Source organism: Nelusetta ayraudi, unplaced genomic scaffold (genome assembly GCF_046127955.1).
Source record: "Nelusetta ayraudi isolate G7.1 ecotype Tasmania unplaced genomic scaffold, CSIRO-AGI_Nayr_v1 ptg000048l, whole genome shotgun sequence".
NCBI lineage: Eukaryota > Metazoa > Chordata > Actinopteri > Tetraodontiformes > Monacanthidae > Nelusetta > Nelusetta ayraudi.
The window spans coordinates 14,751,423-14,778,911 of NW_027466098.1; the positions used below are offsets into that span (position 1 = coordinate 14,751,423).

Consider the following 27,489-nt stretch of genomic DNA (forward strand, 5'->3'; position numbering starts at 1 on the left):
CATTTGGATTAAAAAAAAACAACAAAAAACCTAAACCAATGAATTGCGAAAAAAAAGAGGAAACATTAGTCATTGGAAGTCCTAGTGGACGGATGGCGACGCATTGGTGTGAGTGTACCTGCGTAACCAGCAGCTGTATGTCCTGTTCAAAGCTGTGCAGCAGTCTCTGCAGGGTGCTGGTGTTGGCAGTGTTGCCCTGTCGAGCCCGAACCTCTGGCAGCCTTCGATGTTTGTCCTCAATCTGGGCCAAAACCTGAAAAAAAGAACAAGAAGATGTCAGGAAGTATGACGTGTGTGAGAAGTGTGTCTTTTTTTTTCTCCTACATTCAGTCCGCTGTTTGTTTTTACTAGAAAACATATAAAACTAACTAACTAACCTTATTAGCGGTGTTTTATTCAATCAATGCACAGACAAAATATAATAAGCATTCCCTTGGGCAAAGACAAGAACATAATTCATTTATAATTAATACATTTTAATTTTCAAAATAATTTGAAAAATACTTAATAAAAAAACAGCTTTTTTTTTTTGTTATTGACCCATAGCTTATGCAGCATGCAGTGTTTATCTGCAAAAAAACAAAAAACAAAAACAGAACAGTGTTTGGCAGAGTGTTGGCGTCACCTCTCTGCAGTCGAAGAAGAACTTGTGCAGCTGGTGCGAGGCGGCCAGCATCTGCGCCCGAGTCTCCATCAACTCCAGCAGGTCGGCCCAGGCTTCGTTCACGCCGTCCTTCCACTCGGCGATGGTGGCCGCCTCCGAGTGGCCGTAGTCGATCAGCTCGTCCACCATCTGGTTGACGGCTGTCACCCGCTCCTGCCCCACGCTGCCCGTCTCCGACGCGAATTCGGTGAACTTCTCCTGCAGGACCTGAAAAACACAGTAGGGACAAAAGGTAAAAAACAAAAGAAACTGCAAGCAATTAAATAAAACCAAGATTTGTTGTAAGTTGCAATAAATAAATACATAGACCCTGTTTTGCTCTAAGGTCAGGTGACTGTATGCCACTCATAAAAGTTGCATCTTAAGCGTCAACTCCATCTGCCGACACACTTACGGTGACGTGCTCAAAGTCTTGACCCAGTTCGGGCGAGCTGGCGACCACCTCCCTCTGGGCGATCCACTGCTCCAGCTCGTCCACCTCCCTGTTGAGCTGGTAGAGCCAGTACTGCTGCTCCAGGCGGCTCTTCCTCTCCTCCACCAGGTCCTTCAGGGACACGTAGAGCCGGTCGATCTGCGACTGCCGCTTGCTGATCAGCTCGCTGCCCAGAGAGGAAGAGACGCTGCGTCAAACTGTACTGCTAATGACTGATACTGGCTATCGTCACAAAGCGTGTGAAATTCCCCAAAATTTGAGCGTATAAAGTGAGATTTTTGCATTCTGCTTCTGAAAAACCTGAATTGCTGGGTGCTAAAAAGTAAAATGATGTGGTTGGAGAGGAAAAAAAGGGAAATAATAAAAGGTTGATTATTTTATCGCTGTGTTGATGGACTCTCACTAGTCTGGGTGTCCCATCTCCAGCAGCTGTCGGCACTGCTGCGACAGCAGACCGATGGTGTCGGCGTAGTCCTCGATGGTCTGCTCCAGGACCAGGTGCTTCTTCAGCAGCTGCAGTGTGCTCGGCTCGTCCTGGTGGGAGGATGACATGACTCAAACCGGGACGAGTTTCACTTTTAAAAATAGTGCATGGGTCGCCAAAGAAATGCTGGCTCTTGACGGCGCTATGACAACAATAACTACCCGGTATTCATGACCAAAGAAATTTGCTGTTTTTCCAGTGAAAAAAACGAGGACGAGATTTTACGATAATTGCGGCTTATGCGCTTCACACCATTCAACGGAAACACCTGCAAATTGCAACTGTACTTTGTCGTAATTTTAGAAATATTGGTTTTATTTAGCGAAAAACTGTCACGGAAACGCAGCCAGAGTCACTCTGTAAACCTTTTTCTCTCTCTGCAAAACTCCATGTGGGAACGTGTAAAGTCAGGAAACCCTGAACACATCCATGTTCTGGGTTACAGTAAAAATGTATTGGTGCATAATGGCCAATACGGCGATACGGCACGCACACCCACACACACACCTTGCCCTTCTCCTCGTTCATCATGTGCAGCTCCTGCTCGCTCAGCCAGGCCTCCACCTCCGCCGTGTCGAAGAAGTACTGCTGCGCCTGGTACATGGCGTCCAGGATCAGCTGCCTCCTCTCCGTCTCGGCCCACAGGAGACCCCACAGCTGGGCCAGCTGGTCATGGCCCGCCCGCACGTAGTCGGCCTCAGGGCTGCGTATGGACGCCACGATGGCGGCCCGTTCCAGGACGTCCTCGATCCTGCTCTTGTGGCCCTGAAGCTCCCGCTGGAGAGTCTGCAGGCGGAGCAAAGGGTGACACGGCTGTTTTTGTAAAGTGTTTATATACATTATTGGAATTGCAAGGGAATTTTTAGGCCTTTAGAAATATAGAACAAAAACAACTTGGGGTGAATCCGGCACATATATTCCAATTTATATATATTTTTTAATTTATTTCGAACACAGCAGGCACAAAAATAAGAGTAATTACGTGGAATTAATTAAAAGTTAGAAATATATATATTTTGGAATTGACAGACTTTTTTCTTTTACCTGGTTTTTCTTCATTAGCTGCTGCACTTCCTGAAGAGTGGAGCCGTGCTCTTGACACATGGCCATCGGGAGGCGCTCCTGAATCCACAACTGTAAACCACAGCAACAGCGAAATGTTCCACTTAAACCCGCCAGCTCACACGATAGGAACCAAAAAAGGGAAAGACGAATTTCAACCACACTCACAATTTCATCCTCCAGGTCTCGCCTGACTTGGTGAACCTCTTTGGACGCCAGGAGAAGCCGCCGTCGCTCCTTCAGCGGCTCGATCAGACGCACCATCCTGGCCTCCACCACTGCCTGGCGACCGGCCACCGAATCCTTGACCTGCGTCTGCTGCGGGATGGTGGCCACCTGCGACTGGAGCTGCCCAGCCTCCTTGTACCACTCCTCCATCTGAGTCTCCATGGACTGAGGGAAGACCAGGAGGAGGTGAGCATGGTGGAGTTATCAGCGCGGGACAAAGCATGGGAGCACGAGTTGCGGAGGAGAGAATGATGAAAAAAGGTGGACAAGAGATTAAAGGGGCTGATTGGTCAGAGGTCACTGAGAGAAAACATCGGAGAAGAAAAAGAAGAACCTAACCTTCAGTCAGTATACGGTGTAACACAAAACAACAAGCAAAGAGAGCAGAAACAGAAAATAAAAGCTAAAATAATCAGAATATCATTAAAAAAAAAGCAGCACAATAAAATAAAAACCTTACTGAGAAGTACTTAAAACTCGACATTGAAGGAAAGCTGAGAGTGAGAATCATCCGGAAGAATGAGACACATACATGAAGTGGAGTGAAGTTTACTGTACCCCTTGGCAGGATGGATGCTGGGTAGTGGAGTTTGGTTTGGAGTGAGGATGGTGTGGTGAAGGAGTGCTAATGGCGGCCTGTGAAAGGAAGCTCTAAAAGCGGAATGCTGTGGGAGAGGAGAGTGAGACATGTCCGATGAAAGGATGAGGAAATGGAGGGATGAGTCTGACTTTTCCAAAGAAAACAGCTCCTGAGGGGAGGAGCAGGCAGTAGTCCAAATGCTCAGAAAACTAATGCGGCATTAATTAATATTAATCATTGATCTAAAATATTTTATCTTACAATATAATTGTTTATATCCATTTTTCACGAGTCAGTGGTTCGTAATGGGTTGATACAGCACGCCCATCTGGTCTGAACAAGGACTATATTACTTATATTACTTATACTTATTACTTGTTACTTTATCATTTTAGGAGGTATTTGAAAAAATCTAAAGAAACAAGTAAAAATTAGTAAAAGTAGATTAAAATCGCCCCGTAATTCCAGTTAGTTTAATAATAGTTTGTAATAGCTACTAGTTTTTGTTGTGTTGGTAAAATACTCCTTGGGTAAAACTCTCACTCAGTCCAGGCTCTTACGGACGCTGATGGTTTTTAATGTCGCAATGAAATGATTCCTTCAATGAAAGATGAATGTCGCTGTTAAAATAAGAGAGCAAACGCACAGAATAAAGCAAAAATAAAAAGCGATGGACAGAAGGCAGTGCGTGCAAACAGCGCAGACATCTTCTATCATGTGATTTTTCAATATGACGTCTTCAAATATTCATGAGGGAAAGCCATCAGTGTGGCATTTATAATGTAAACAGTGTCATTCTGGTAAAATCTGACATGGGTATCAAAGGAACAGATGAATAAAAAAGGGGAAAGAACCAAGATATGTTTTTCTTTCAGGAAATTAAAAATTAGGCATTAACGTATATTAAATCTGAAATATATAGTTATAGTGACACTTTTTAAATCATGGCCAAACACTTTCATTGCAGGAGGTTTTCTGTGATTTTGAGATTTTCTTGAGAACCTCCGAAAACAAAATGAAGGACGGCTGATGAGCCAAAGGCAGAGACAAGCGGATGAAAGAATGCCATTCCCACCTGCAGCTTCTTCAGTTGCTTGTTGACACTGGTCAAGTCCTGTCCCTGGTCCACGTAGACCAGCTGGCCCTCCAGCTGGCCCAGCCGCTGGTCCAGGCTCTCGTAGCTCTGCACCAGCAGGTCGGCCTTGTTGGCCTCGAAGAGCTGGCGGGCCTTGGCCTGGGTGGTGCTCTCCAGGTCCTGCCAGCACTCCCTGATCTCCTCCAGCTTCTTCCGGACCACCGGGCTGAGCTCGGGCTTCTCCTGGATGAGCTGCTGGCCCTCCTGGAAGGGCACCGGGTGAGATGTGTGTCAAATGTATGTCAAATTCCATTTGAAAAAAAAAAAAAAAAATTGAGGTCCCTGAAACGTCATCACTTCTGCGACACACAAAACAACGGCATCACCGTCCAGCAGTGCTTAACCTCCCGGGATAAAAGTCACATTAGCTATGATAACTACCCCTTTAATCAGCACCGTGTCTTTGCACAGCACCTGAGAGGTATTAACACACACTCACAACCTTACAATCACTCATCGCCTCATCACTATGCAAACCTATGCTAAGAGACACTCAACCAGCCGCCTGGCTGGTCGAGAGATTCATCCGGCCAGGAGGTTCAATGGTTCCTTTTAGAACGGGTGGCGGTGTTCACATGAATGACATTGAGAATATTATGTATATTTTCCAAAAGAGCCAGTGAGGATTTGGAGAGAAATGACGCCTGTTAAATAAAAGGAAAGAAAAACAGCAGGAAATTTCAATGCAATACAATCATTTAAAAATTCAGAAGCTTTGTATATCATAAAACAAAAAAACCTAAAACAAAGAAATAAAAAAAAAGTCATTTTTTTTTTAAACAATATAAATCTACAATAAGATCATGGACACAAATAAATCATCATGGTGGAATAAATATTTTTAATGGCCAGGGCTGCTTTAAGCAGCTGTGCAAAAATAATTCCTTGTAAGATATTTGGACAGTTCACGTGTGTTTATGTGTCTGTTTGTGTATGAGTGAGTATGTGTGTGTGTTTGTGTATTAGTGTGTGTGTGTTTAAGAAGCCCTAAAACCATGTCGCATCTTCCCCCGCTTCCCTTCCCCCGCTCTTTCTTCTGTTTCATATTTTACTCCCCCCCACTCCTTTGTATCTCGTCCTGTTCAGACTGCCCCCCTCAAGACACACACACACACACACACACGCACACCCCATCGAACATGAACACCTGCTCCCTTCCTCCGTTTAGCCTCCCCCATCCAGCTGAAATCCCCTGCAGGCTGCTGTGTGTTTATATTGGATGTTTCACAGAGAAAAACTGTTAGATCTAAAAATAATAATAATAAAAAAAAACCCACGCAAGCAATCAAGAAAAAAAACATGCAATGTAAAAATAACAGAAGGGCTGACAAAAAAAAAGAAAAGAAAATGATGTGAATCCTGGTGCGCACTGCTGCTGTCTGCACTTAACAATCAAAGAGTGAGTGGAGACAGGATGAGGTCATTATTCCATTAGAAGTCTTTGGTGATTTCACTTTCACTTGCTCATCATTTGGACGCCCAAAATGATAATAACATTTTACTGCTATGCTCCACATAAAAACATGAAAAAGACGACTTTGATTTGATTGGTTACAAGATTTTACGAGTAACACAACAGAACACAACTCCTTGGTGAGTCGCTAGAAGAAGTTCCAAGTGTCACTCAATTGCAAATCCAGCAACAGATAAAGACAATTGAGACACACACACACACACACACACACACACACACACACACACACACACACACACACACTTCAATCATATAAAAAAATTACTAAAATCATTTCAGGTTTGCAGACACGTCGGCAGCTCTCCCCCTGCCGACGGTTCCTCTGCTCTGCTTCCCGCTACGGTAAGTGGGAGAACTGCGTGGGCTCGAGTGGATTCACCCACAGGCTGCGAGCTGCTGCTTCATGCTCACCAGCCTTTCCCACACACTCACTGTGGAGCTCGGAGAGAGTCATGAAATCACACCACTCTTCCGAGCAGCATCGGCGGAAGGTCCTACAGAGTCCACCAGGCCTCGTCCACAAGCCGGGAGGATATGAGCTCAGTTGTAGCGCAATCCAGCATGGGATTTAAAAAAACAAAACAAAAAAAAAAAAACGATGGCACTTTGGCATCAATTGTGTTTGCTTGCACTAATCGTCTCTTGCTAATCTTCCAGCTCCATCATAATCGAGCAGAAGGCCAGAGCGAAGCAGACGACGAGGAGAAGGACAGGAAGTGGGGACTCCTGACAGACGACTGTAGCAGGAACAGACGGGGCCGTCTTCACTCTGCTGTCTGCGCCGCGTCCTACAGCAGACATCTGCTGCCCAGCATCACTGCTGACACTCTGCCGCTCGCCGCGTCTGTCACGGCCGTTCAGCGCCGGCAACCGCAGCGTCAATATTTATCCTGCATGTGGGAGAGACGGCGCGGATCGCATCTCCGAGGTTCGCTTTTGATAATAAGAGGAAGAATCCGATTTGACGACAATCACACATATCTGTTTAAGGCCAAGCCCATTCTGTTAAACATCAGGCTTTTAAATGTCAAAGAATAAAAAATATATCCATCTACGTATAGAAACACACAAAACACCACAATTCAACTCAAGCAGAAATAAACTTCTGCCCAGGTCCTCCACGACAACCCTAATCCTCACAACTCAACTCCTTCGGCTTAAATGAAAGGATCTATTTTAGACTCATGTAGCCTCAGAGAAGGCTTTTTATTGGAGAAAAAAGTTAAAATGCCCTCAACTTCAAAAAAGAAAAAAAAAAAGATACCAAAAAACCAACTAGGATTGGTGCTGTTCTCTCTAAAGTGTACTCTCGTTTCCTTCTTAGTGCATCAGTTTGTGTGTGTGTGTGTGTGTGACTGAGATAGAGAGAGACATCATCAAAAGCCCAAAATGCTCCAGGATTGAGAGAGAATGGGACACACAGTAACACTTTGAAGGTTCATGTTTCACTGATCTTTTTATATGGACGTTTGTAAGTAAAGCAAAAATACAAAAACAAAAACAAAAACAAAAAGTAATGCCAATTCTTATAAAATCACATATACTAATATTAATAATATCTTGATAACGAGCAAGAAAATCATTGAACCTGAGTGCTACTGATGACAGGATATGGACATGATGGTCTTGCGAGTGAGAGACGACGCATTGCTGCAGCAGCAGCAGCAGCAGCAGCAGCAGCTACTCTCACACTGTCCCTCCCACTGGTTCTTCTTCTTTTCCTTCACATTAATTCCTCAATGCAAAGAACAACAAAAACAACGGGGCTGAAATCTCAGTGACCCGACAGCTGAACCGCGAGCTGAACAGGCAACGTATTTAGTATAATAATCATTGCGTTACACAAAACAGCCAACCGTGTATTCAAGCCCTCTGTGGGTGGATTTAAAGTTCAGCACCGCTGGATTGAAGCAGCTCGACCACATCCGCTGCAGCTTGCGAGTGTGCGGACGGTTGGAGTGCATTGAGTAAAACACGCAGCGCGTTGTCAGCATTCCTCTGAGGACAGCGTTAAACACAGCTGACATTTAGCTTTCATCTTCGGCGCCGCTCATTCAGCTGAATGCGCTGTGTATTGCTGTCGGAGCCGTGATGCTTTGAGATGAACGCCGTCGTAAAAAGAGTGCGAAGTCGACTCGGAGGACAGCAGAGTTTGAAGAGGGTTGGTTCCATACCACTGATGCTGGTGGCCACGGACACAAACACACGCACGCACACACCTTTTACTTATACTGCACAGCCAGCACATGACTACAAGTTAAAGCTTAATGCATGGTGCATCTTGAATGATGCAGTAGCGTGATGCATAATGGAAAGCCAAACGTGTGTGTGCACTCGTGACTTTTGCCACTTCTTCCAGGAAAAAACATTACATTTGTGTTTAGCTCTTCGATCGCAATGCTACAGTGACTTTAATCCTGACTGTTTTATATGAACTTAGATTGAACTTTGCACAAATTGTCATAATGTTGACACGCTGCAATGTGGCATCGGTGTTGGAACTGATGGGCAGATGTGCCAGATAAAATCTGTGGCAGGAATCAACAATTTTCATAGGTTTTTGTCAACTTTACTGCCTCAACGTGCTTCAAGTGTTTGGTGAAGGTCACTTTTTGTGATACTCAATTTTTAACAATAGATTCTGTTTCCTTTTTGTTTTGCCTTTTTCTGTAATTCTGTCCATTATTTTGTACAAAAAAAAGTACCCTAAAATAAGAAGCAGTAATCATCAGCTATAAAGGCAAGATGGGAACTAAAATTAAAACGCCGCTGGAGCGGGCCATAAAAAGCTGCTTTTCCTGGTGCACTCTGACGTTGGCGCACATCCACAGAAAAGGTAAACACGATGTGCTGCTGCAGAGGCAAATGACCGGCATTAGTCAGAACCCCCTATTTTCTGCAAATCACTGCAGAGTCGGCGCATAATTAGGCGTGGCATGACAGTGCAACAAACATGTTGGATTAAACTGGTATCTTAGCTTTGCAAACATGGATCCCAGCGGTCCGACTTAGGATGCAACACAGGCCGAAGGCTCAGCGAGTGGCAGAAAGCGTTTGGGATTCTGAAGCCGACCCGCTCTCTTGAAGGTTTTTACGCGAACAATTCGACTAAGAGTTTGTTTAAGGGGCCTGCTGAGGACGAGCCAATCATCCTGCAGCGGCCAAACAGCGGCATTAGTATTGATTAAATAATGCATCACACATTCAGGATGTCTCAGCAGCGCCTTCCCTCCCGCTGGACGGATCTCAAAACTCTGCAGTTCTGCCTCTGCAGCCGCGTCACTCGATCTGTGTTTCCTGACCGCTTGTCACAGGTGAGTGGAGGAAGAGACGGGTGGAGGGGTGGAGGTGGGGGCGTTGAGGGGAGGAATGACCTTCATAGATGAGTGAGAGGAGACGGAGGACAAGGAGGAGGCAAGGGGAGGGGCAGCTGTTGCCTGGTAACCACCTAGAAGCACAGGAAGAGGAAACAGGTCCTGAAGCTGCTACTGCGTCCCAGACTAGATTAGCCCCCCCCCCAAAAAAAAAAGTTTTAGACACGGCCTGATTACACATCCGAGGTCAGGGTGAAGTGAAATTAGGGGTGTTTATGGTTGATGACTTTTTTTCACAGCAACCACTGTGCCAAGAAAGGAGTCGCCTGCCCAGTGGGAAGGCTATTTTTCCAGCAAATTTCAAGTTTTCTAATTGTAACTGCATGTATGCGCCATTCTGAAAAGAAGAGGGAGTGCTGTGCTCAAGGACTAGGAAGATAAAATTGAGGTTCTTTTAAAAGGTGTCTGTGGAAGCCAATAACGTAATAAATTTGCCCCTTTTAAAATGTAATAGGCCAATAACATAATAACAGTCTTGAACCGATAATGTAATAACTTTTGGCCAATCGTAATAACTTCTTATGTTATTGGCTGGTTATTACGTTATTGGCCTGCTTGAAAAAGAAATCTTTGTAAATGTAATAACTGAGCCAAGAATGTAAAAATACACTAGTATCACTTGATTTAAGTTTTATTTGTTGGATATAACTGTAACTGTAATAATGCGCATGAATACATTTTTTTTTCGCCGTTAAGGATTTTTTGATTTTACTTTTTTTGATTGCCAAAAAATTATTACGTTATCATTTCAGGACTTTTTTTTTATGTTATTGGCCAGTTATTATGTTATTGGCCTATTACATTTTAAATAGGGCAAATTTATTACGTTACTGGCATCAACAGGGTCAATGTGTGAAAAGATAAAGAGAAAAACTCCTGATCCAGACACTTGTGTGAGGCAGGAAAAACGCTAGTACATTTAAAAAGCCCTTTTCTCGTAGCTTCATGGCTACTTATTAAATAAACACTGAACAGTTTTGACCTAAAAGAAAAAATAATTGGGTTTAAAAGCCTCATGAGATTTAACTGTACTGGAAGAACAGATTTTCTATCATTTGTGCACAATGTATGCATTGTTTTTCCAGCAGAACAGCAACGGGATGCAGGTTCTGCAAAGTTATGTGGAAACAAAAAAAAAAAGTAAGTTGCTTAGCAACAGCTACAAAGTCATCCGGTGGGGTAAACATAGCTGCCGTGTAGGACTTTGGGAGCTAAACTCTGCTAAAAGCCAGATGGGCTGGTAGGACAATCTTTACTTCTGAAGAGGAGGAGCCAGGACGAGAACAAGCTGGAGACAAGCGGAGAAACCAGCACATCCAGAGCCGTCATATCGAGGAGGTGGGAGGACAACATTTTCTAAAACGCGGGACTTGAGAAATGGGGCCGTTTTGATTGAAACACCACAAGAAGAGAAGAGTATTTTTAGATGTGTTTTTGCAAAGGTTGGGGATGTGACAGGCGCTGAGTGGGCCGTTATTGTTCATCGCCTGTCACACAAACAACATACTTCCATTTAAAATAAGGAAAATGCACCGGGCAATATCCCAATTATTCTGCAGCCTGTGGGCGTGAGAGCCACAGCCGGCTCCTTCGTCACAGCACACGGACGAACCTGTCGGACAAACCACAGCCACTTCCAGCCCGCCCAGCAGCTACTTCCATCGCTCAAAGCAACTGCATATTTTTTTTTAATCCAAAGCAGGAAGACGTATATTTTCAATAAAGTGGCTGTGTGAGATACACACACTGCGTGCAAACCAAAACAAACAAGTTCAAGGCCTCCAAGGTAACGATGAACCTACACTGAGCATCCGAGGATGTAATGCAACTGACGCTGTCTTCTCTCATATCAACTTGTTTATCCATCAGCGTAATAAGCAGAATATCACACAAAGCACCATCAATATCTCACTTGTATTTAAAGCCTGTGATCCCATTATGGAAAGGTCTGAGCGCCGGATCTTATCACAGTGCATATCACATATCAGCCTTTACATTGTGCAAATCACAAGACTGTGTTATGGGTGGAAGAAAGAAACACGGTCTTCAGTTGCTTGAAAACATTAAAATTCAGCTTTCACAAGCGTTGGCTTTATCCAGATTCTGTGATTGGGCTTTATGCAAATTTTGGACCTTTTCTTTTTGTTGAAATTTTGATTTTTAATTTGCAAGACTCGCAGTCTGAGATTAATTTCTTCAAGTGTTTGAAAACATGGTACAAAAATCGTCCCAACAGTGACAGTGACTGTTTTTAGAGTCCTCTGTGTTTAACTATAAACAGATGAAGGTTCCTCACTCGTTCTCAGCTCTTTCCTGTCCATACCGGATTTTCTTGTCATCTGTCGTGAGAGGTGAAGGCACCCATGATGCAGGGATGCGATCCATTTACTCTTCAATCACTTTTAGGCCAGCAGCCTCCCCAGTGACTGGGCTAATGATAAGAAACAGCCAGAGCCAAATACTGAGCCAAATATAAATGATGAGAAAGGGGAAACAGTTGGTGTCAAAGCCGACTGTTGGGTGCCAGAGTGGCACTTTGAAACTACAAAGTGTATATTTTTTCCACCCTGCCGAGTTGGATTTTAAGAGCTTTTGGATACATTTTGGGCAGAGTCAATAAGCTGTGGGTTGAGAGAACAGCTAAGCTGGCAGCGTCATATCATGTGCGGAATGTGCTGGAAACTGGATCCCAAATGAGAAACGGGTTAACATTTATAGCCCTGGGAGGTGGGGGGGGGAGTATTGCGGTGTGGTGCAAGAAGGTCCTGAGGTCACTTTGTGGACGAAGAAGGCCTCTACGTTCTCCCTGCACGTCTGCGGGTTCCGTCCTGAGGCTACTGTTTCAATTCAAATGCAGTCGGCGCCCTCGACCTAACGCACCGATGAAACACTAGATCTGGTTTCATGGGAGCTGCTCGGCAGAGGATGCAAAGAACAAAGTGCGCTTCACATTATTCACATGTGTCCAATAAGGTCTTTTCTATTCTGTAGTTGCAATCGCTGGATAACCCAATTACGTCTCGGTTAAGCTGCGGCTTGAGACAAGAGGCTGCCGTGCTCTATAAATCTTATTAATCGGAGACGGAGCCAATTGGGGCGCAGCAGTGATGAAGGTTACGACGCGCCTCTATTTTAAAACCTTGCTGTTGTACATTTCGGTGTTGACACGAGCCTTGTTGCGCTTATGAACGGCTTAGCGCTTCAGAGTATAATTAAAGGACATCCAGACAAACGTACAGTAAGTACAACAGAGAGGGCAACACACAGAAGAGGTCGGCGGGTTAAGCGGGCTGATTTTCTGGCACTGTGACATTACAAGCAGTTTGAAAGTACACAAATATGTGTAACGTCTGCAAGTGTTCGCAAATTATGAGGGAGGATCCTAAATATTCCATTTTTCAAAGTGCACTATCGCTATTGTTCTGGTTTACAGATATTTTTGTATTTAACAAAGACAATTTTTATGCTACATTAGCGAGCAAATTTCCTATTAAATAGAATAAATCACAATACAACAACAAATGTCTCATTCAGCTGATTAGTAAATATCAACAACAGAGACAAGTATTATTAAGTCAACATTATTGTATTGACTTGAAGAAAAAAAAAAAATCCAAATTTAATGTAATCTTGTGTCACCAGTCTGTCAACTAAACACAAACTCTAAAAAGACAAAGCAGCATCAGGGCCAAGGGTGACTCACTACACCGATGCAGTGAGAACAACACTGCTTTCACTTGAACACAGCTTTAACAAAGGAGCTCAGACCTTTTGCTGGGGAGTCACATGGTGCAAAAACACTCCTGATACTGAAAAAAAAAGAAATCCTATCCTTAGCTGTATTTGTAACTGAGCAGGAGAAGGTGGGAATTCAGGAATGTTGATGTTTAAACATGAGAGAGAAAGATGGAATCAGACAGTTTCTAGGATGAAACCATTTCAGTTTCTGCTGAGTCAGTCATCTGAACAAACTCTTGATGTTTTTCAATATCACAGCTAAAGGTTGACAGCTGAGCTCTCTGATACACCACACTTTAAGTTGAAGTCAATGTTACAGTGAAGACTGTTTATTCCTGGAAGCAGAACCAGCATTCTGTGAGGTCCCATCAGCTTTTTTGACAACAAACCAACAACTGCGCAAACATTTGGTTTTTCCTCTTCACGCATCCCATGTGGAGAAAGCTGACACATTAAAGGGCAGGACTCACCTTTTCAATTTTATCCAGCCATTCCTTGTTCTGGGCCAGCTCGGCCATGAAGGCCTGGTGCTTCAGCCATTTCTTGTGAAGCTTCTGGGTCTCGTCTCTGCTGCTGTCCCTCGCCATCAGCATCTTTTCACACACCCAGTCTCCCAGCTGGAGGAAGAGAGAACAAACAGGGAGACGTGTCAAGACAGGACGGACGAACATCCACAGCAATTCCCTGTTGTGAGTTGAACTGTTCCTCGCGGTGAAAAGGCACAGATGCAGCACAAAGCACACTGGTGCGTAGTCATCTGCATGAGACAGGAAATCAAAAGTAATGATTTCTGGAATCCACCGAAATCGCCGTTAAGCGTTCACGGCTTCCGGTGGTATATGATGCGCTTGGAATACAAACAAGCAGGAAAACCCCGAAGAGAAACTCTGAGGCAACGTGGAACGCCGGGAAGTACAAGGTCAAACACGCAGGCATGAATATTTCATGATCCACAGCGGCCACATGTGGGCAGACACACGTGTACCAACAGGCACGGCCGTAAGATCTGACATCGTGCACACACCAGGCTGCGTCTCGTGCACGCACACACACACAAACACGCACACACACACACACGCACCGGCAGGTGCGCTCTACATCACAGATCGGCATGAAAACGCCGGCGCTGACAGAATCACCCCAAATATTCAGGTCAGTGTCACCCTCCCCCTCCTCCTCTTCGTCTTACTCTTCTTCCTACTCCTCACACACCTGCATGCAACACTCGCACGTGCACCTCCTTGACTCCTGCCTCCTCGACCCTCACTTGCAAACCCCAACCCCTCCCCAAACAAGCAAAAGAAACACACAAACAAACAAACCAGTCGCGTGTTTACCGGCGGTGGTCTAACTGGGGCAGCCGGCTGGCTGGTGGCTGCTGCGAGCGGCCGCCGCTGTCCGCATCATCCTCACTGGCTCTGCCGTCGCAAGGCAGGCAGGCAGGCAGGCAGGCAGGCAGGCAGCGCGCAAGAGACGCTCTTTGCCGCAGAGCCGGATGGTGATGGAGACGGAGAGAGCGGTGGTGGTGGTGGTGGGAAGAGGGGGGGAGGATGATGGGGACGGAAGAGAAGAGCCAGACGGGGTGGGGGGGCGGGCGGGGGGGCAGACCAAATAATGAGCCGGGCGACACAAAAAAGGTGCGCGCGGAAGAGGAAGAGGGAAGGAAAAGAAAAGAAGCAGGCGGCGCAACGGCGGCGAGCAGGAAGGTAAATAACAATACTGCTGGCCGAGGAGGAGAGGAGAGGAGAGGAGAAGAGAAGAGAGACACGCTGCTGGAGACTGAGGCTGCGCTCTCCCCTCTATCTGGCTCCTTGCACTACCCCCCCCCCCCCTTCCTCTGCCTGCGCGTGTGTGTGTGTGTGTATATGTGTGTGCGTGTCTATCGCTGAAGAATGGCTGTACGCACAGAGAGAGAGAGAGAGAGAGAGAGGGAGAGAGAGAGAGAGAGAGAGAGAGAGAGAGGGAGCAAGGGATGGAGGGGAGGGGAGGAGCAGAGGTTGGATCTGTGACGTCAGTGAGCACAATGATGAGAGGAGGAGGATGAAAAAAAGCAAAAAAAAACAACCAAGAAACCCAATATGTATACTCAAAACAAATAAATGAACATACTCCACCGCATAATATGAAATTATAAGGCGTTTGGGGTGGGGTGCAAACCTTCCCTGCCTCACAGCCTCTGCCAATGCTGGCTGAGGGGGGATGAAGGAGCAGGAAGAGCAGGAGGAATGGGGGCGGAGCCAGGCTCTGCGATTGAGGTTTTTTGGGAAGGGGGAGGGGCTGAGGGGGAGGGGTGAGGTAGGGGGGCAGTGGGACTCAGGCAGTGCTCACTGGCCGACAAAAAAAAAAAAAAAAGTGTCAAAATAAGTGTGAATAGAAGCTGCTCTGCCGCTCCGTCCCGTGTTTGAAATCACGGCGGCGGCGACAGGAGTTTCAACAGTCGCGGCTTCACGGCTCCTCCTGCCACCGGCCTGCTTTTGTTTCATCCCATTCTGCTCCTGCTCTGCTCCTGCTCTGCTCGCAACCCAACCCAACCCCCCCTCCACCTCCTCCAGCATCCCTCCTCTTCTCTCTGCAGCAGTCCCGGGCAGCTCAGCTCTGCCTGCTGCTGCTGCTGCTGCTGCTGCTGCTGCAGTGGTGGAGCAGAGACACAGGGGAGAGGCAGCAGAGGCAGCAGAGCTCCGCATGGGAGGAGGGACCAGGAGCAGGGGGCGTGATTATGGAAAGAGGTAAAAGAGGTATTTTTTTTAAATAAATTTTTAATTTGATCAAATTAATATTGTAAATATTTGTTTTCTAATTGTTCTTGATGTATTATTTTTTACTCTCTGTAATTCTGTGTGTGCTTCTTTTATATGCCGCTGAGACTATGCAATTTCCCCAATGTGGGATAATAAACATTTTTCTTCTTCTTCATCTTCTTCTTGTTCTTCTTCTTCTTGTGTCTCTCTTTGTTTCTCTTTCTCTCTGCACACCTTCGTGTCCCATGACTGCAGAGGTCACGGCCAGCGCAGTCTGACGCGCCCCCTGAGACTGTAAATGAATTGAAGGAGGGAGCCGGAGGGGGGGAGCGTGTGTGTGCGCGTGTTTTGGGAATACCGGAAACGGCCCAGAATGAATGAGGATGAATGATGAGTCGCAGTATCAACATCCACCACGGATAAATACACGCTGGTGAAGAGCAGCAGTCATTTTTTGAGTTTTTCTGCTGTGAAATATCCCATGTGTAGTGTCCCTGCACCGTGTGAATGAGCCAGAGCTTTCAGAAGGGCACTTGAACGCAGCACGAGTCCACGTGCTTAGGAACCAGGGCGGCATGAGCTCCTATTGCAGCACACACACACATACACACAAAGCTGTATGCATCGCCCCTAAATGCTTCAAAAAAACAGAGTGAAGATTCTGTCTCACATTTAAAATATGCCGACCAGATTTCTTCGCTACCGTCAGTGCAGAGCTTCCTAGAAGCCTCTTCATTTATTTATATTTTACTCTAACTATATACCATCCTGATATACCACCACTATTTTCCAAAGGTTAACCTGTCTGGTCATTTAAAGTCCAGCAGAAAAAGGAAAGACATAAGATTTCTTTTTTTGTTTAGATATGTGAGATTTTACTTTGGAAATCGAAGCATCCCACTGCCATGTGGGGGTGCAGTAGTGTTGTCGTCAAGACCGCACCAACTGAGAACAAGACATTATCAAGACTAGAGAGCATCGAGAGCAAGACAAGACCAAGATTTCATATATCAAAGAAAACCAACAACAACAAACAGAAAAAAAATGACCAGTAACCTTTTTAAATTCAAGTTTGCCTCTCAATGGAACAGCAACATCTCTTTTCAGCAAGGTATCTTTTCATAATTTTCTTTAACATTTCACTGCTTTTGAAACATCGACAAACATACAAACACCTTTGCTTCAAAAAACAAAAAAATAATTAACTAGGAATAAGGGGCTGTGTCACTCTGGGTGTCACAAACAGAGCGTAAAATACCAGCAGCAGCTGGATTCTTTTCCATCATTATCTGTCAGTGCAGTGTCTCGACCAGTCTGTATCAAAAATCCCGAGTCCGCCCAGTCCGAGACCGAGAAAAGACCGAGTGAAACTGCCTCCGAGTCTGAGACGAGACGAGACCCTTAATACCGAGTACCACAACACTAGGTTGCAGTAAGTTGCCGGTTCACAGAAGAGAAAAGGAAGAGAAAGGATGTTGAGTGGAGGTCGTCTGAAGTCTTTTTGTAGCGAGAGTGCTGCTGCACTGGGTTTTTGTCAAGCCTCTGGGCAAACACACGCTCTTTCTCTGAGACGGTGAGGGAGGTGACTCGGGGTAAAAAGCTAAAGTATGATTCAGTGTCCTTTAGTCCCGAGGATGGAGTTGCACTGTCGATATGGGCTTTGAAGGGAACATTAAGGTTACGTAAGATGGAGAACACACCGAGGGGGACTCTCCACTGTGATGGCTCTGGATGTGCAACACACTGCCCAAATGACAGATGTGAATTCACCAAATTAACAGAGGCAATGACAATCAGACGTTGTTTCCATGTTCCTATGGTTAAAAGTACATATTTTTTCATAGTTTGGCCTCAGATCTCTGAGTCACTGGAAGAGGAGCTTTAAAACTCCACCCACAATAATTCCTTCAATTAGGTGCCAACCCAGTTATTTCATATAAACAAATAATAATAATATTGCTTGTCTTTAACATTTTTTGGCAAAACTTTTGACAAGATTAATACAGAACACTTGTGGGTTTGTCCTCAATTTATGATGAAGCACCATGAATAGAAAATGAAAAATGCCCGTGTAGAAAAAACAGCCTTGCACTAACAGCCTGGATCCAGCACACACACGAAATGCAACATTTTAAATGTGTATGCGTGAAATAAAAATGCACATGGAAAAAAACATTGGCACCTAAAGTGATCGAGGATTGAAATGTGACAGAGGAAGCAGCTCAGATTGAGAAGAAACACAACAGACTCTCCAACCAAAAAGCTCAGGTTACTACAGGCTGGTGCAGTGTCATCCTCCCACTGGAGGCAACACACACACACACACACACGCACACACACACGCACATGCGCATACACACACACACACTGATAATCATGTAGATAGTAAGATACACTCTTCCTCCTCTGAATAAGTGATGAGGAGCCGGTGCTACTGAATTATTCAGTAGAGAAATAAGACAGAAAGTTGCTGAAACTAAACAGGGTTCTGGGCCAGAGAGAAGTCTGTGACTCTGCAAGAATCGAAGGCCAAGGCAGGTGCACATGCAGCAAATGTGGCACACGGCTGCGAGTAAAATTATAGCTCAGTTGTCCTGACACGCAAGAGAGGACTCAGCAAAAATCTGCACGGATAAAATACCCAGAGACGATGCAATGATGGCAGTTAGAACATAAATAAAATGAATATTACACACACACACACACAACACACAATGCCCTGTCAAATCGTTGACTCGTGCCGAGACCCTCTAAAGGCAGTGAAGGTTGAACCAGTACAAGGAGTTTGGAAGCCTCCTACCTCATGACAGTCCTGAAGGAACCTCTGCAGCTCCCACTGGTCGTTTAGCTTCTCCAGCCACCGCTGAGCCAGCATCCGGTTCTGGTTCCCCCTGAAACAGTGACCATTGTTTCAGTTAACAGTTAACTTGTAAAACAAACATTATTAAACAGTTTTGTGTTTCGCCTGCAATTATTATTTATTAGGTTCTTTCTTTTTAATCATATTGTTTTTGTTTTTTTACAAAACTTGGAGAATGTAAGCGAAGGAAGAAAATAACACTGCAATCACAATTTTTATAGGTCCCACAGATCCACAGATAGACACAAAGATCCAATTAATTGATTGTCTTCAAGATTGCAAGAAATATCCTGTTGCCTCAACTATACCCACCTACAATTGACTGATTAATACAAATAAAGTCTAATATGCAATATATTCGTCTTAGTTGCTTCTTGTTTTTAGAATACTTATCCAAAAACCTATCTTCCTCCCTCTCTCTCCTCCTCTCGCTCTTTCTTACACACACACACACACACACACACACACACAAATACACACACACACACACACACACACACACACACACACACATCACAGAGATTTCATGGTGGGAAGTGATTCCTGTGTTCACTCCCTTCCTCCCCCCAGTCTGCTATTATTCCTCAGGTCATTGTCGCATTGTGTCCAGGCAGCTGCTTCCATCTTTTCACGTTCATTTCACCTCAATCTACATTTTTCAGACGGCCTGTGACTCTTCAGTGGTTTGTTTCTAATAAATAACCAGTTGTACGACGCCCTCAGCCTCAACCTTGAGACTACGTAAGATATTTTAACACAGATTGTTGTCCTTCAATTTAATGAACACCCTAAAAGTTTTTCAATTTCAGCTCAACATTTGGAGGCGGTACCTGTTGGCGAGCGTGTCTATCCGTTCCTTGATGCGATCTGAGTAGATGTTGGTCTGGCTGATGAGGCTCTCTCCGGCCTCGATCACAGCCTTGATCCTGTGCAGGTTCAGCTCCATGGTGGTGGTGAAGTCCTTGTGCTTCTTGATGGCAGCTTCCACCGTCTCCACCGTGGTGGGCAGCTCCACGTGAGCCAGAGCAGACTCCTGAATAGCCAACGTGGGATGGATTTGATATACAAACAAGTCTGTCTTTCTACCAGTTTGAAAGAAAATTATATCGTTTTTACACTTTTACAAAAGGTAACTGTGACTTTGAATTTTTGAACAGAGGTCATCTACCCGACACACTTGCTGGATCTTTGCCGCTCTCACCTGGTTGTTGAGGAAAGACTCGGCCTGCTTGACGTCTCTCAGGAACAGGTGGAAGATGTGAGCCTGGACCAGAACCTCCCTCCTGCTCTCCCACATCTCCAGCAGCTTGTTCCAGCCCACATCCAGCTTCTGGAGCCACTGCTGCAGGGCGGCCTGCGGGAGAGGAGCCTCCTCGGACTCCAGCAGCTCGTTCATGGCCTGCAGTCGCTCGTAGTCCTCTTCGTAACTGCACCAAAGACGTTGCGTTTACGGTGGATATTTTTTTACGGAGCTTCCGGGAAGAGAAAGATGAGAAGCTGTCTTTCTGAAACCCACCGTCCGATCTCCTCCTTCAGGGCGGCGTGTTTGTTGATGAGTTTCTCCGCCTCCTCCAGATCATTGGGCAGCTGGTCCGAGGCGGCCGACGTCTGTGTCTGGACCAGCCAGGTCAGGAACGAGTCCAGGTCCTGGTGGAGAAAGACCTCTCTCAGTTTAGACGTTTGGGAACAAGAAAGGACTTTGTGCTGATAAATGACCTATTCAGTTTCAAAGATGCCTTTCAAACTGCTAACTGGGCAAAAGTCTTTCCATGGAACCTGAATATTGATCAGAGAAAAAGAAATGCTCTCATTTTACGTCTCAGGCTGAAGATTCCTGAACTCTTGCACTGCATACAAATGCATCGCTCAGTCATGATGGTTTTGCAGAACAGGTGTCAATCCCACAACAACGACAACACAAACAACAAACTTCTGCAGTACATTAAAAAAAAATGACTTCCTAAAAGCTGGCTAGCTTTTCAATGCAGCCTCTAATATATTCACAGTGATTGATTTCTTCTTCTTCTTCTATTTTTACTATTTGCTCATTTCACCTGTATGAAACTCTGCAGCCTGCTGGCCACCGTCAGCGAGTCCTCGCAGCGCTGCAGGGTGTGTTTCAGCTCCTCCCACTCCAGACTGATCTCATCAAACGGCACCAGGACGTCCATGGCTCGACCCGAGTGGGCCGTGGCCAGATGCTCCGCCTCCTCCTGCGTGTGGGCGAGACAGGGAAGTTGTGATAGGTCTGGCCCACAATGGCACACAATTGTTTTATGCATCTCTTTTTAACTTTATTTCTGCCGCTACGCTTTAAACTGGAGGTATTCACGCACCTGCAGGTGCAGCAGTTTGGGCTCCAGGACTGAGAGGGCTCCCTCCATCGTGGAGAGGCGTCTCTGCAGCGCCATCACGCCCCCCAGGTCGCTGCCCATGTACTGGGTGGCGTCGATGGCTTTCCTCTTGTCCTGGATCTGGGACTTGATCTCGGCGCACTCCAGCTGGTAGTTCTGCAGGCGCAACATCGAGTCCAGCTGATCTTTCTTCTGCTCCACCAGCTCCACGATGCTGTTCCACCTGGCGGTGATGGGGAAGAGACAACGTAGAGACTGTCAGATGGTATTTTAGGGGGATGGAGGAGAGACAATTCTGCAAAGGAGGAGAGTGGGACGGTAAAAAATAGATTGTTTGGCTGATTGGGGGAATTATTTTGAAGTTGAAGTTACAGAACGCAGCAAATGCTGTATGTCAAACAGCAAGTATCACCCAGTGCTTCAAAGTCAATTGTTTAAAAGAGCACCTGTATCATAATACTATATTTTCATTGTTAGTATGTTTTTTGTATTTTTTGTAAAGCATGGATTCCTCTTGCTGTCTCGAGTTTGCATTTTCCTATTGTGACGACCAGGTTTGGACTGTTTGCTGGAGGTCTGCTGAGGGTTCAGCCCAGGTATCGTCTGCCTCCCACTTCATCGTCATACAATATGTTCTTCTGACTCGGCTCCAGACCAGCAGCAGGTCTCAGAGCACGTACACACACGCACACGCGCACACACACGCACGGGTCCCTGTGAGTGTAATGAGGTAATGACAGTGTGGCCAAACGCTCAGCGGGCAGGAAGAAGAACAGCTCGGCAACACTGACCTCAGACATGAAACAACCGATGGTTGTGACGTGGTTGAGGTTGTATAAATGCAGCCATTCATTCAGGTAATATAGATACAAATGATCTTCTAAAGGAAGCAAGTGGCCTGAAGGCCTTTTAAATCAAAATGAACTTAAACACAAATTTTTTTAAATATTGGATTTACCATCAGTTTAAAGTCATCTGACTGTCAAGACTAAACAGTAAAAATTGTGTTTTTTTTTTTTGCGTTTTCATTTTGTTTTGTTTGGCCCATTATCTTTGCAGTCAGCTGGCCTCATATCAACTGGGCGGGTCAGCACAGATGGTCGCCTCCAGACCAGAGCCACATGCCAAGGTCACAGGACTCATGGACGTCCTGCTGTCTTGGAACGTGCTGTTAGACCAATCAGTGGAGACGAGACATAGACGCATGAAAAAAAAGACACGCCCCCTTCACTGTCAGCGTCGCCAAATGTGACTGTAATTAGAAAATAGATCTGATCTTGTCAGCGCCTGTTAAATGCTCTATGATATTCAGTTTGCTCCAGCTATAATTGATTAATTATCTGGGAATGTCCAGACAACAACACAGTTTGCCCTTTGTTTACAGCCTCCAGCAAGAATTCTCACTTTTCTTTGCTTGTTTGACCTTCAATTTGCTTGAAAATAGACATAAGCAGCCTTTGTGACATCACAAAGACATCTCTCTGCCCTCCGTCATGAATGACAAAGCTCTTAGTACCGGGAGTTGAGGTGGTCCTGGCAGCCTCGGACCTCTGCGGAAGACGGGTGTCCACCATCCAGGAGTTGCTGGACTATCTGGTTCACATCCAGGATTCTTCCCATCAGGCTGTTCATCTCCTGGTCCAGACTCTCAAACCTACAGCACAGGACATATCTGGAAGTGTCTGCAAGCAGCCAGGCAGATTACGTTCTCTCCTTCCTCCTCACCCCTCACCTGTGCGCCACCACCTCCACGTCCTCCAGTTTCTCGGGGATCTGCATCTTGTCCAGCCACTGCTCCTTCTCGTCGATCCACACCTCGCAGGCGTTGACCTCGCTGAACATGCGGTAGACGGCGAGGGCGTCGTGAAGCCACTGCTGCCTGAGCACGGCCACCTCGATGACCTCGGTGTACAGCTGCTCCACCTCTCCCATACGCACCTGCACCTCCTTCACCGAGCAGCAGGGGGAGCAGCACGGACACAGACGCACAGAAGAGAAAAAAGGCAGAGATTTCGATGAAATGCAGGAGACCAAACAAAAAAAAAGTCACATTCTCCGCTCTCACCACCCACCTCCTGGTCACGGAGGCGTATGGGCAGCGCCACCATGTGTTTCCGCAGCGCCACCACATGCAGGCGATGCTTGTCGATGGCCTCGCTGACCCCCCGGTGCTTCTTCAGCAGGGACTGGGTGGAGTACTCGTCGTGGCCAAAGTCCTCGCTGGACACCAGGCGGTAGGCATCCTGCAACCAGGCCACCAGGTCGTCCATCTCGGTGGAGTACTGGGAAAAGTTCAGCGCCTCCTGCAGGTGGCCGAGGCGCTGCGCAGCCTGGTCCTCCAGCCGCTTCCACTCGCCCTTCACCTCCATGATGCGCTCCTGGATCCCCACCGTGCCAAAGCTTTTTTCACTCAGGAGCTGTTTTCCTCGCTTTATGGTGTTCTAGAGGAGGCGGGGAGCGTCACGCAGGCATATTATTTAAAGTTCTAACGCTGTTTTCAGGACAGTGGAGCAACTTTACTTTTTTTTTTTTTTTTAAACAGATACAAATATTTGCTGTTCCACTTTGCAGAAGAGATTCTGAAAAGATGCAGACACCAAACTTTTATTCATTTACTTATTATTTAGAGTATATGTTGAGTATATGAGTTATGAAACGTAAAAATCTTTGACATCATCACATAAACTAAGCGCTGGCATGATGAGCAGTCCAAATGTGTTTTTGTAAGCAACCAAAAAAAATCACATAGAGAGGCTTCTAATCGTCAGTCTTGCAGATAAATATAGACCTTAAGTACTAAACACACACATCACAAACAGAAACACACATCACACACACCTGCAGCAGCGAGCGGTGAGCGAGTAGCTCTCCAGCCAGTGTCTTATGTTTCTGCAGTAACTTCAAGACGCTGCTCAGGTCCTTCCCGTAACCCTGAGCTCCCAGGATGGAGCTCTTCTCCCTGATCCAGGCCTCCGACTCCTCCAGCTCCTAACAGAGGTACCCAACGAGGTTCAATGTTAGATGTGCGAAAAGAAACTGAATCCAACATTTGTTTCAACTGTTATAAATTAGCCAAATTATTCAGTGATGCAAATCACAGGAACACATGATTTAGTGACAATGAACAACTCAAACAGGACAGAGAAACTAATTAGGGTGGATCAGATGATTCAGATGAAAGAAAAGTAACTGACCTCAACGAAAGACCACAGCTGTCTGGACTCCTCGAGCTCGGCACGCTTTTTAGACGCAAGTTGTTTCAGCTCCTCCAGACAGGAAGAGACGTGGTTGACACGGTTACAGATGACCTGAGGGTCACATGGCTGGTAGCCTGGGAAACGACAAAATGAGGATCACACCGTGAAAAAACACGGAGACCGGTGAGTAAACATAACGATGAATATCATCTTTACATCTTCGGCTGGGGTTTGTGAACTTGATATCTTTTATGTTTTAAACTTTCATTTAATGTTCCTTCATTGTTCAGCAACTGCATGCTAGTGTTTCTTTATCATGATGTCTTAATTTAACAAATACGATACACATAAAAAATTACCCTCTACGGTGGTGAACTTGAGTGCAGAGGCATTCAGCGTCTCAACCCTCTCAGCTTGCACTGAGATGTCGGCTTCCTGCAGGCTGTGCTTCTGCAGCAGATCGTCAACCTCAAGAAGGTGCTTCCCAAAGTCCTTCGACAGCAGCTGGACCTGAGGGAGCCACGGAACACGGGGGGTTATTTAATTTGGGGCTCTTTGTTCTCTTGAATTCTCTTCGATCCCCAATTCCCCCAGGCGTTGTCTCGTACGCACCTGTGTGTCTTCCATCCAGTCGATCATGTAGACCATGTCCTGGAAGGTCTTCTGCAGGGCCAGGTTCTTCTCCAGCCGAGCCCTGCGTCCAGCCACCAGCTCCTTCAGCAGGCTCCACTGGCCCAGGATGTTCTCCTTTCTGGCCGAGATGCGGCGAACGTCGTAGTATCCCTCGGCCTCCATCTCCGCACTGAGCTCCACCACCACCCCGATTCGCTCCTCGTACGACGCAATGTCTGCCTCGATGGCCTCGTGCTTCTTCATCGCCGCCTCCACAGCTGGCAGGTCGTAGCCAAAATTATCCTGGCAAAGAAAAGATTGATTGTTGAGAATTTTTTCCAAGCTTCCAATTTGATTGTGAGGTTTCGTGGCCTCAAGACTTCTCTACCTGCGACACCAGTCTCTGGTTCTCGTTGAGCCATGCTTGTCTCATGGTGGTTTTGTGGTCAAAGCGCTGAGCCAGCAGCTCCAGCTTCTCCTGACGAATTAGCTCCTTGCGCAGGGCCACACCCCTCTCATGCTCTGCCTTTTCTAGCCTCTCCCAGGCCTGGTGGTGCGGCAATTAAACAACAGTTTGGTTCATGATTTAAAAGAAAAATAAGTGGAGAACAATGCAATATAACCTAGATAACATTTTTGGCGTCTGACCTTGTTGATGTCTGAGATGAGCTTCCCTTCATGAGGCACGTAGGGTTTCTGGTTGTTGGCTCTGAGTTTGCTTTGGATGGTAAAAAGAAGGACTTCAAGATTCCCTTTCTCCTGGAACCTGCAAGAGAGTAAGACTGACTCATTAACATTTTAACAGTGAGGAGAACACAGATGGTCTAATTGCCAGAACCTTTCTGATCAAAATGCTCATCTTAGAAGGCTTTTTAGTGCAAGACACCCAAAAATATAACAGCATAGAGTGTTAATGAGAAGTAAATAATAACAGTAAAAAAAAAAAAAATCACAACGCTCACTTGATAGGTTTCTCAATAGTGCAGTATGTTGTGAAGGCCTGTAGCTGCTGCTGAACTCCAGTCAGAGAGTTTGCAAACTTCTGGTTGCTGATGACCGCGATGGTCTTCTCGATCCAGTCCAACAGTTCGGAGGCCAGGGCTTCGTAGCGGTTGACGATTTTCTCTGCTTCAACGCAGTTGTCCAGAACCTAAAGCAAGGGGATGAGAGAGTATACAAGTATTCATAAAATGTGTTTTTGAGTGTCATTTTTCCTGCTAGCTAGTGCTAGCGGTGAGCTGTCTACAGGCTGAGTGAGAGAAACTCTTGCTTGGCAAGGCCTGCACGGCTCAAACTACGAATTATTAATTAGTAAACCTGGAAATGGCTGAATGAATGGGCTGCCTTCTAAGAGTTGACCCATTAGTTGTAATTAGTGAAAAGTGTTCACCTTGCCAACCCTCTTTCCTTCTACAATGAGAGCCTTCATCTTGGAGAAATAATGGTAGTAGGAGACCACGTAGGTGATGATGGACTTTTCATCTGGGTTCTCTGTGTTCACATCTGGGGCACAGCAAAGTAGAGAGCAGAGCAGCACAACATATTTATCAAAATGACTCCAAAACAAACAACCAAACAAACCCCTATTATTAATATTTCTCCATGAAATGTGGTTTGAAATGAGCTCCGCGTGTTTGAACCTTCCTACCTTCAGGGTCCAGAAGTTTGGTGAGACCCAGGTGTTGCTCAGCGATGTTGAAAGCTTGCTGGAGGTTGTGAGTTGCATTGGACCGTGTCAGCTTGTGGAATTCTATCAGGTCAGGTCTGCAACGCAGAAAAATGTCACACTGTCACGCATAACTTCAGTTTAGAATCTTTAGTTTGCCTGTCTAAACAATGCATTTGTTAGATTCTGTTTTAACTTTTCCTGTGGACAGGACACACTTTAAACCAACATTTTTAAATTCTATTCTATTGTCTGAAATCATCAATGCCCAATTTGGAGGAAAAATATGTGCTAATGATGTGTACCCTACCTGTGTCTGTGTATAAGAGCGTTGAAAGCAAGTCCATCTCTCCAGCAGGTGGTGAAATTCTGAATGTTGACCTCAGGGTACCTGAAATGAATCGACAAAATAAAATCAGACTACAGTAAGCATTTGTATTTATAGGTTGCACACTGCAAAGAGAAATAAGACAATTCCCAGCTTTTAATTCTTTTGAGTTGTTGAAATCTTCTAAAAATGGGTGCTAAAACGTGCAGTTCAAGAAGTCAGGCCTCTGTGTTGTCAAAAAGCGTGCTGAAATCTCAATGAAATGGGTTAGGGTTAGTGAGTTTTCCAGAATTCTTCTCTGCGTGCTCACCCTGCAGTCTTCATCTGGCACCAGAGCAGCAGAGCATCCTTGGCAGAGCGGGTCTCTCTGTTGTCTTCTGTCTCTATTTTGATCACCTGGATCTGAACGAGAGCGGTCATATTTTTAGCAGAGACACTGTGGCACAGATACTGCGACGTGGGCGTCGTCACAGACTTGTCAGACAAAGTTGGATGATTAGCAAGTATTTAAAGGCCAGGCTTTCCATCCTAAAAATAAATAAAGAGTCTAATTTATCCTGAA

General features: G+C 45.7%; 1 protein-coding gene across 1 annotated transcript in view; it reads right to left on the minus strand.

The window, feature by feature from the left end:
- sptbn4b (spectrin, beta, non-erythrocytic 4b) overlaps window positions 1-27,489 on the minus strand; it is a 51,028-nt gene that overhangs the window by 12,287 nt on the left and 11,252 nt on the right. The window contains exons 5-33 of the mRNA XM_076036582.1: window positions 27,238-27,329; window positions 26,910-26,990; window positions 26,582-26,697; window positions 26,324-26,436; window positions 25,896-26,083; window positions 25,582-25,699; window positions 25,322-25,480; window positions 24,934-25,236; window positions 24,681-24,831; window positions 24,319-24,455; window positions 23,963-24,112; window positions 23,197-23,565; window positions 22,857-23,071; window positions 22,641-22,778; window positions 21,107-21,347; window positions 20,825-20,983; window positions 20,287-20,417; window positions 19,972-20,197; window positions 19,601-19,803; window positions 18,711-18,801; window positions 13,643-13,789; window positions 4,527-4,790; window positions 2,812-3,036; window positions 2,626-2,715; window positions 2,089-2,367; window positions 1,501-1,631; window positions 1,059-1,263; window positions 626-871; window positions 119-253 (exon numbers count right to left, since the gene is read on the minus strand). Of these exons, the coding sequence (XP_075892697.1) occupies window positions 119-253; window positions 626-871; window positions 1,059-1,263; window positions 1,501-1,631; window positions 2,089-2,367; window positions 2,626-2,715; window positions 2,812-3,036; window positions 4,527-4,790; window positions 13,643-13,789; window positions 18,711-18,801; window positions 19,601-19,803; window positions 19,972-20,197; window positions 20,287-20,417; window positions 20,825-20,983; window positions 21,107-21,347; window positions 22,641-22,778; window positions 22,857-23,071; window positions 23,197-23,565; window positions 23,963-24,112; window positions 24,319-24,455; window positions 24,681-24,831; window positions 24,934-25,236; window positions 25,322-25,480; window positions 25,582-25,699; window positions 25,896-26,083; window positions 26,324-26,436; window positions 26,582-26,697; window positions 26,910-26,990; window positions 27,238-27,329 (5,103 nt within the window). The remainder of the gene's footprint in view (window positions 1-118; window positions 254-625; window positions 872-1,058; window positions 1,264-1,500; window positions 1,632-2,088; window positions 2,368-2,625; window positions 2,716-2,811; window positions 3,037-4,526; window positions 4,791-13,642; window positions 13,790-18,710; window positions 18,802-19,600; window positions 19,804-19,971; window positions 20,198-20,286; window positions 20,418-20,824; window positions 20,984-21,106; window positions 21,348-22,640; window positions 22,779-22,856; window positions 23,072-23,196; window positions 23,566-23,962; window positions 24,113-24,318; window positions 24,456-24,680; window positions 24,832-24,933; window positions 25,237-25,321; window positions 25,481-25,581; window positions 25,700-25,895; window positions 26,084-26,323; window positions 26,437-26,581; window positions 26,698-26,909; window positions 26,991-27,237; window positions 27,330-27,489) is intronic.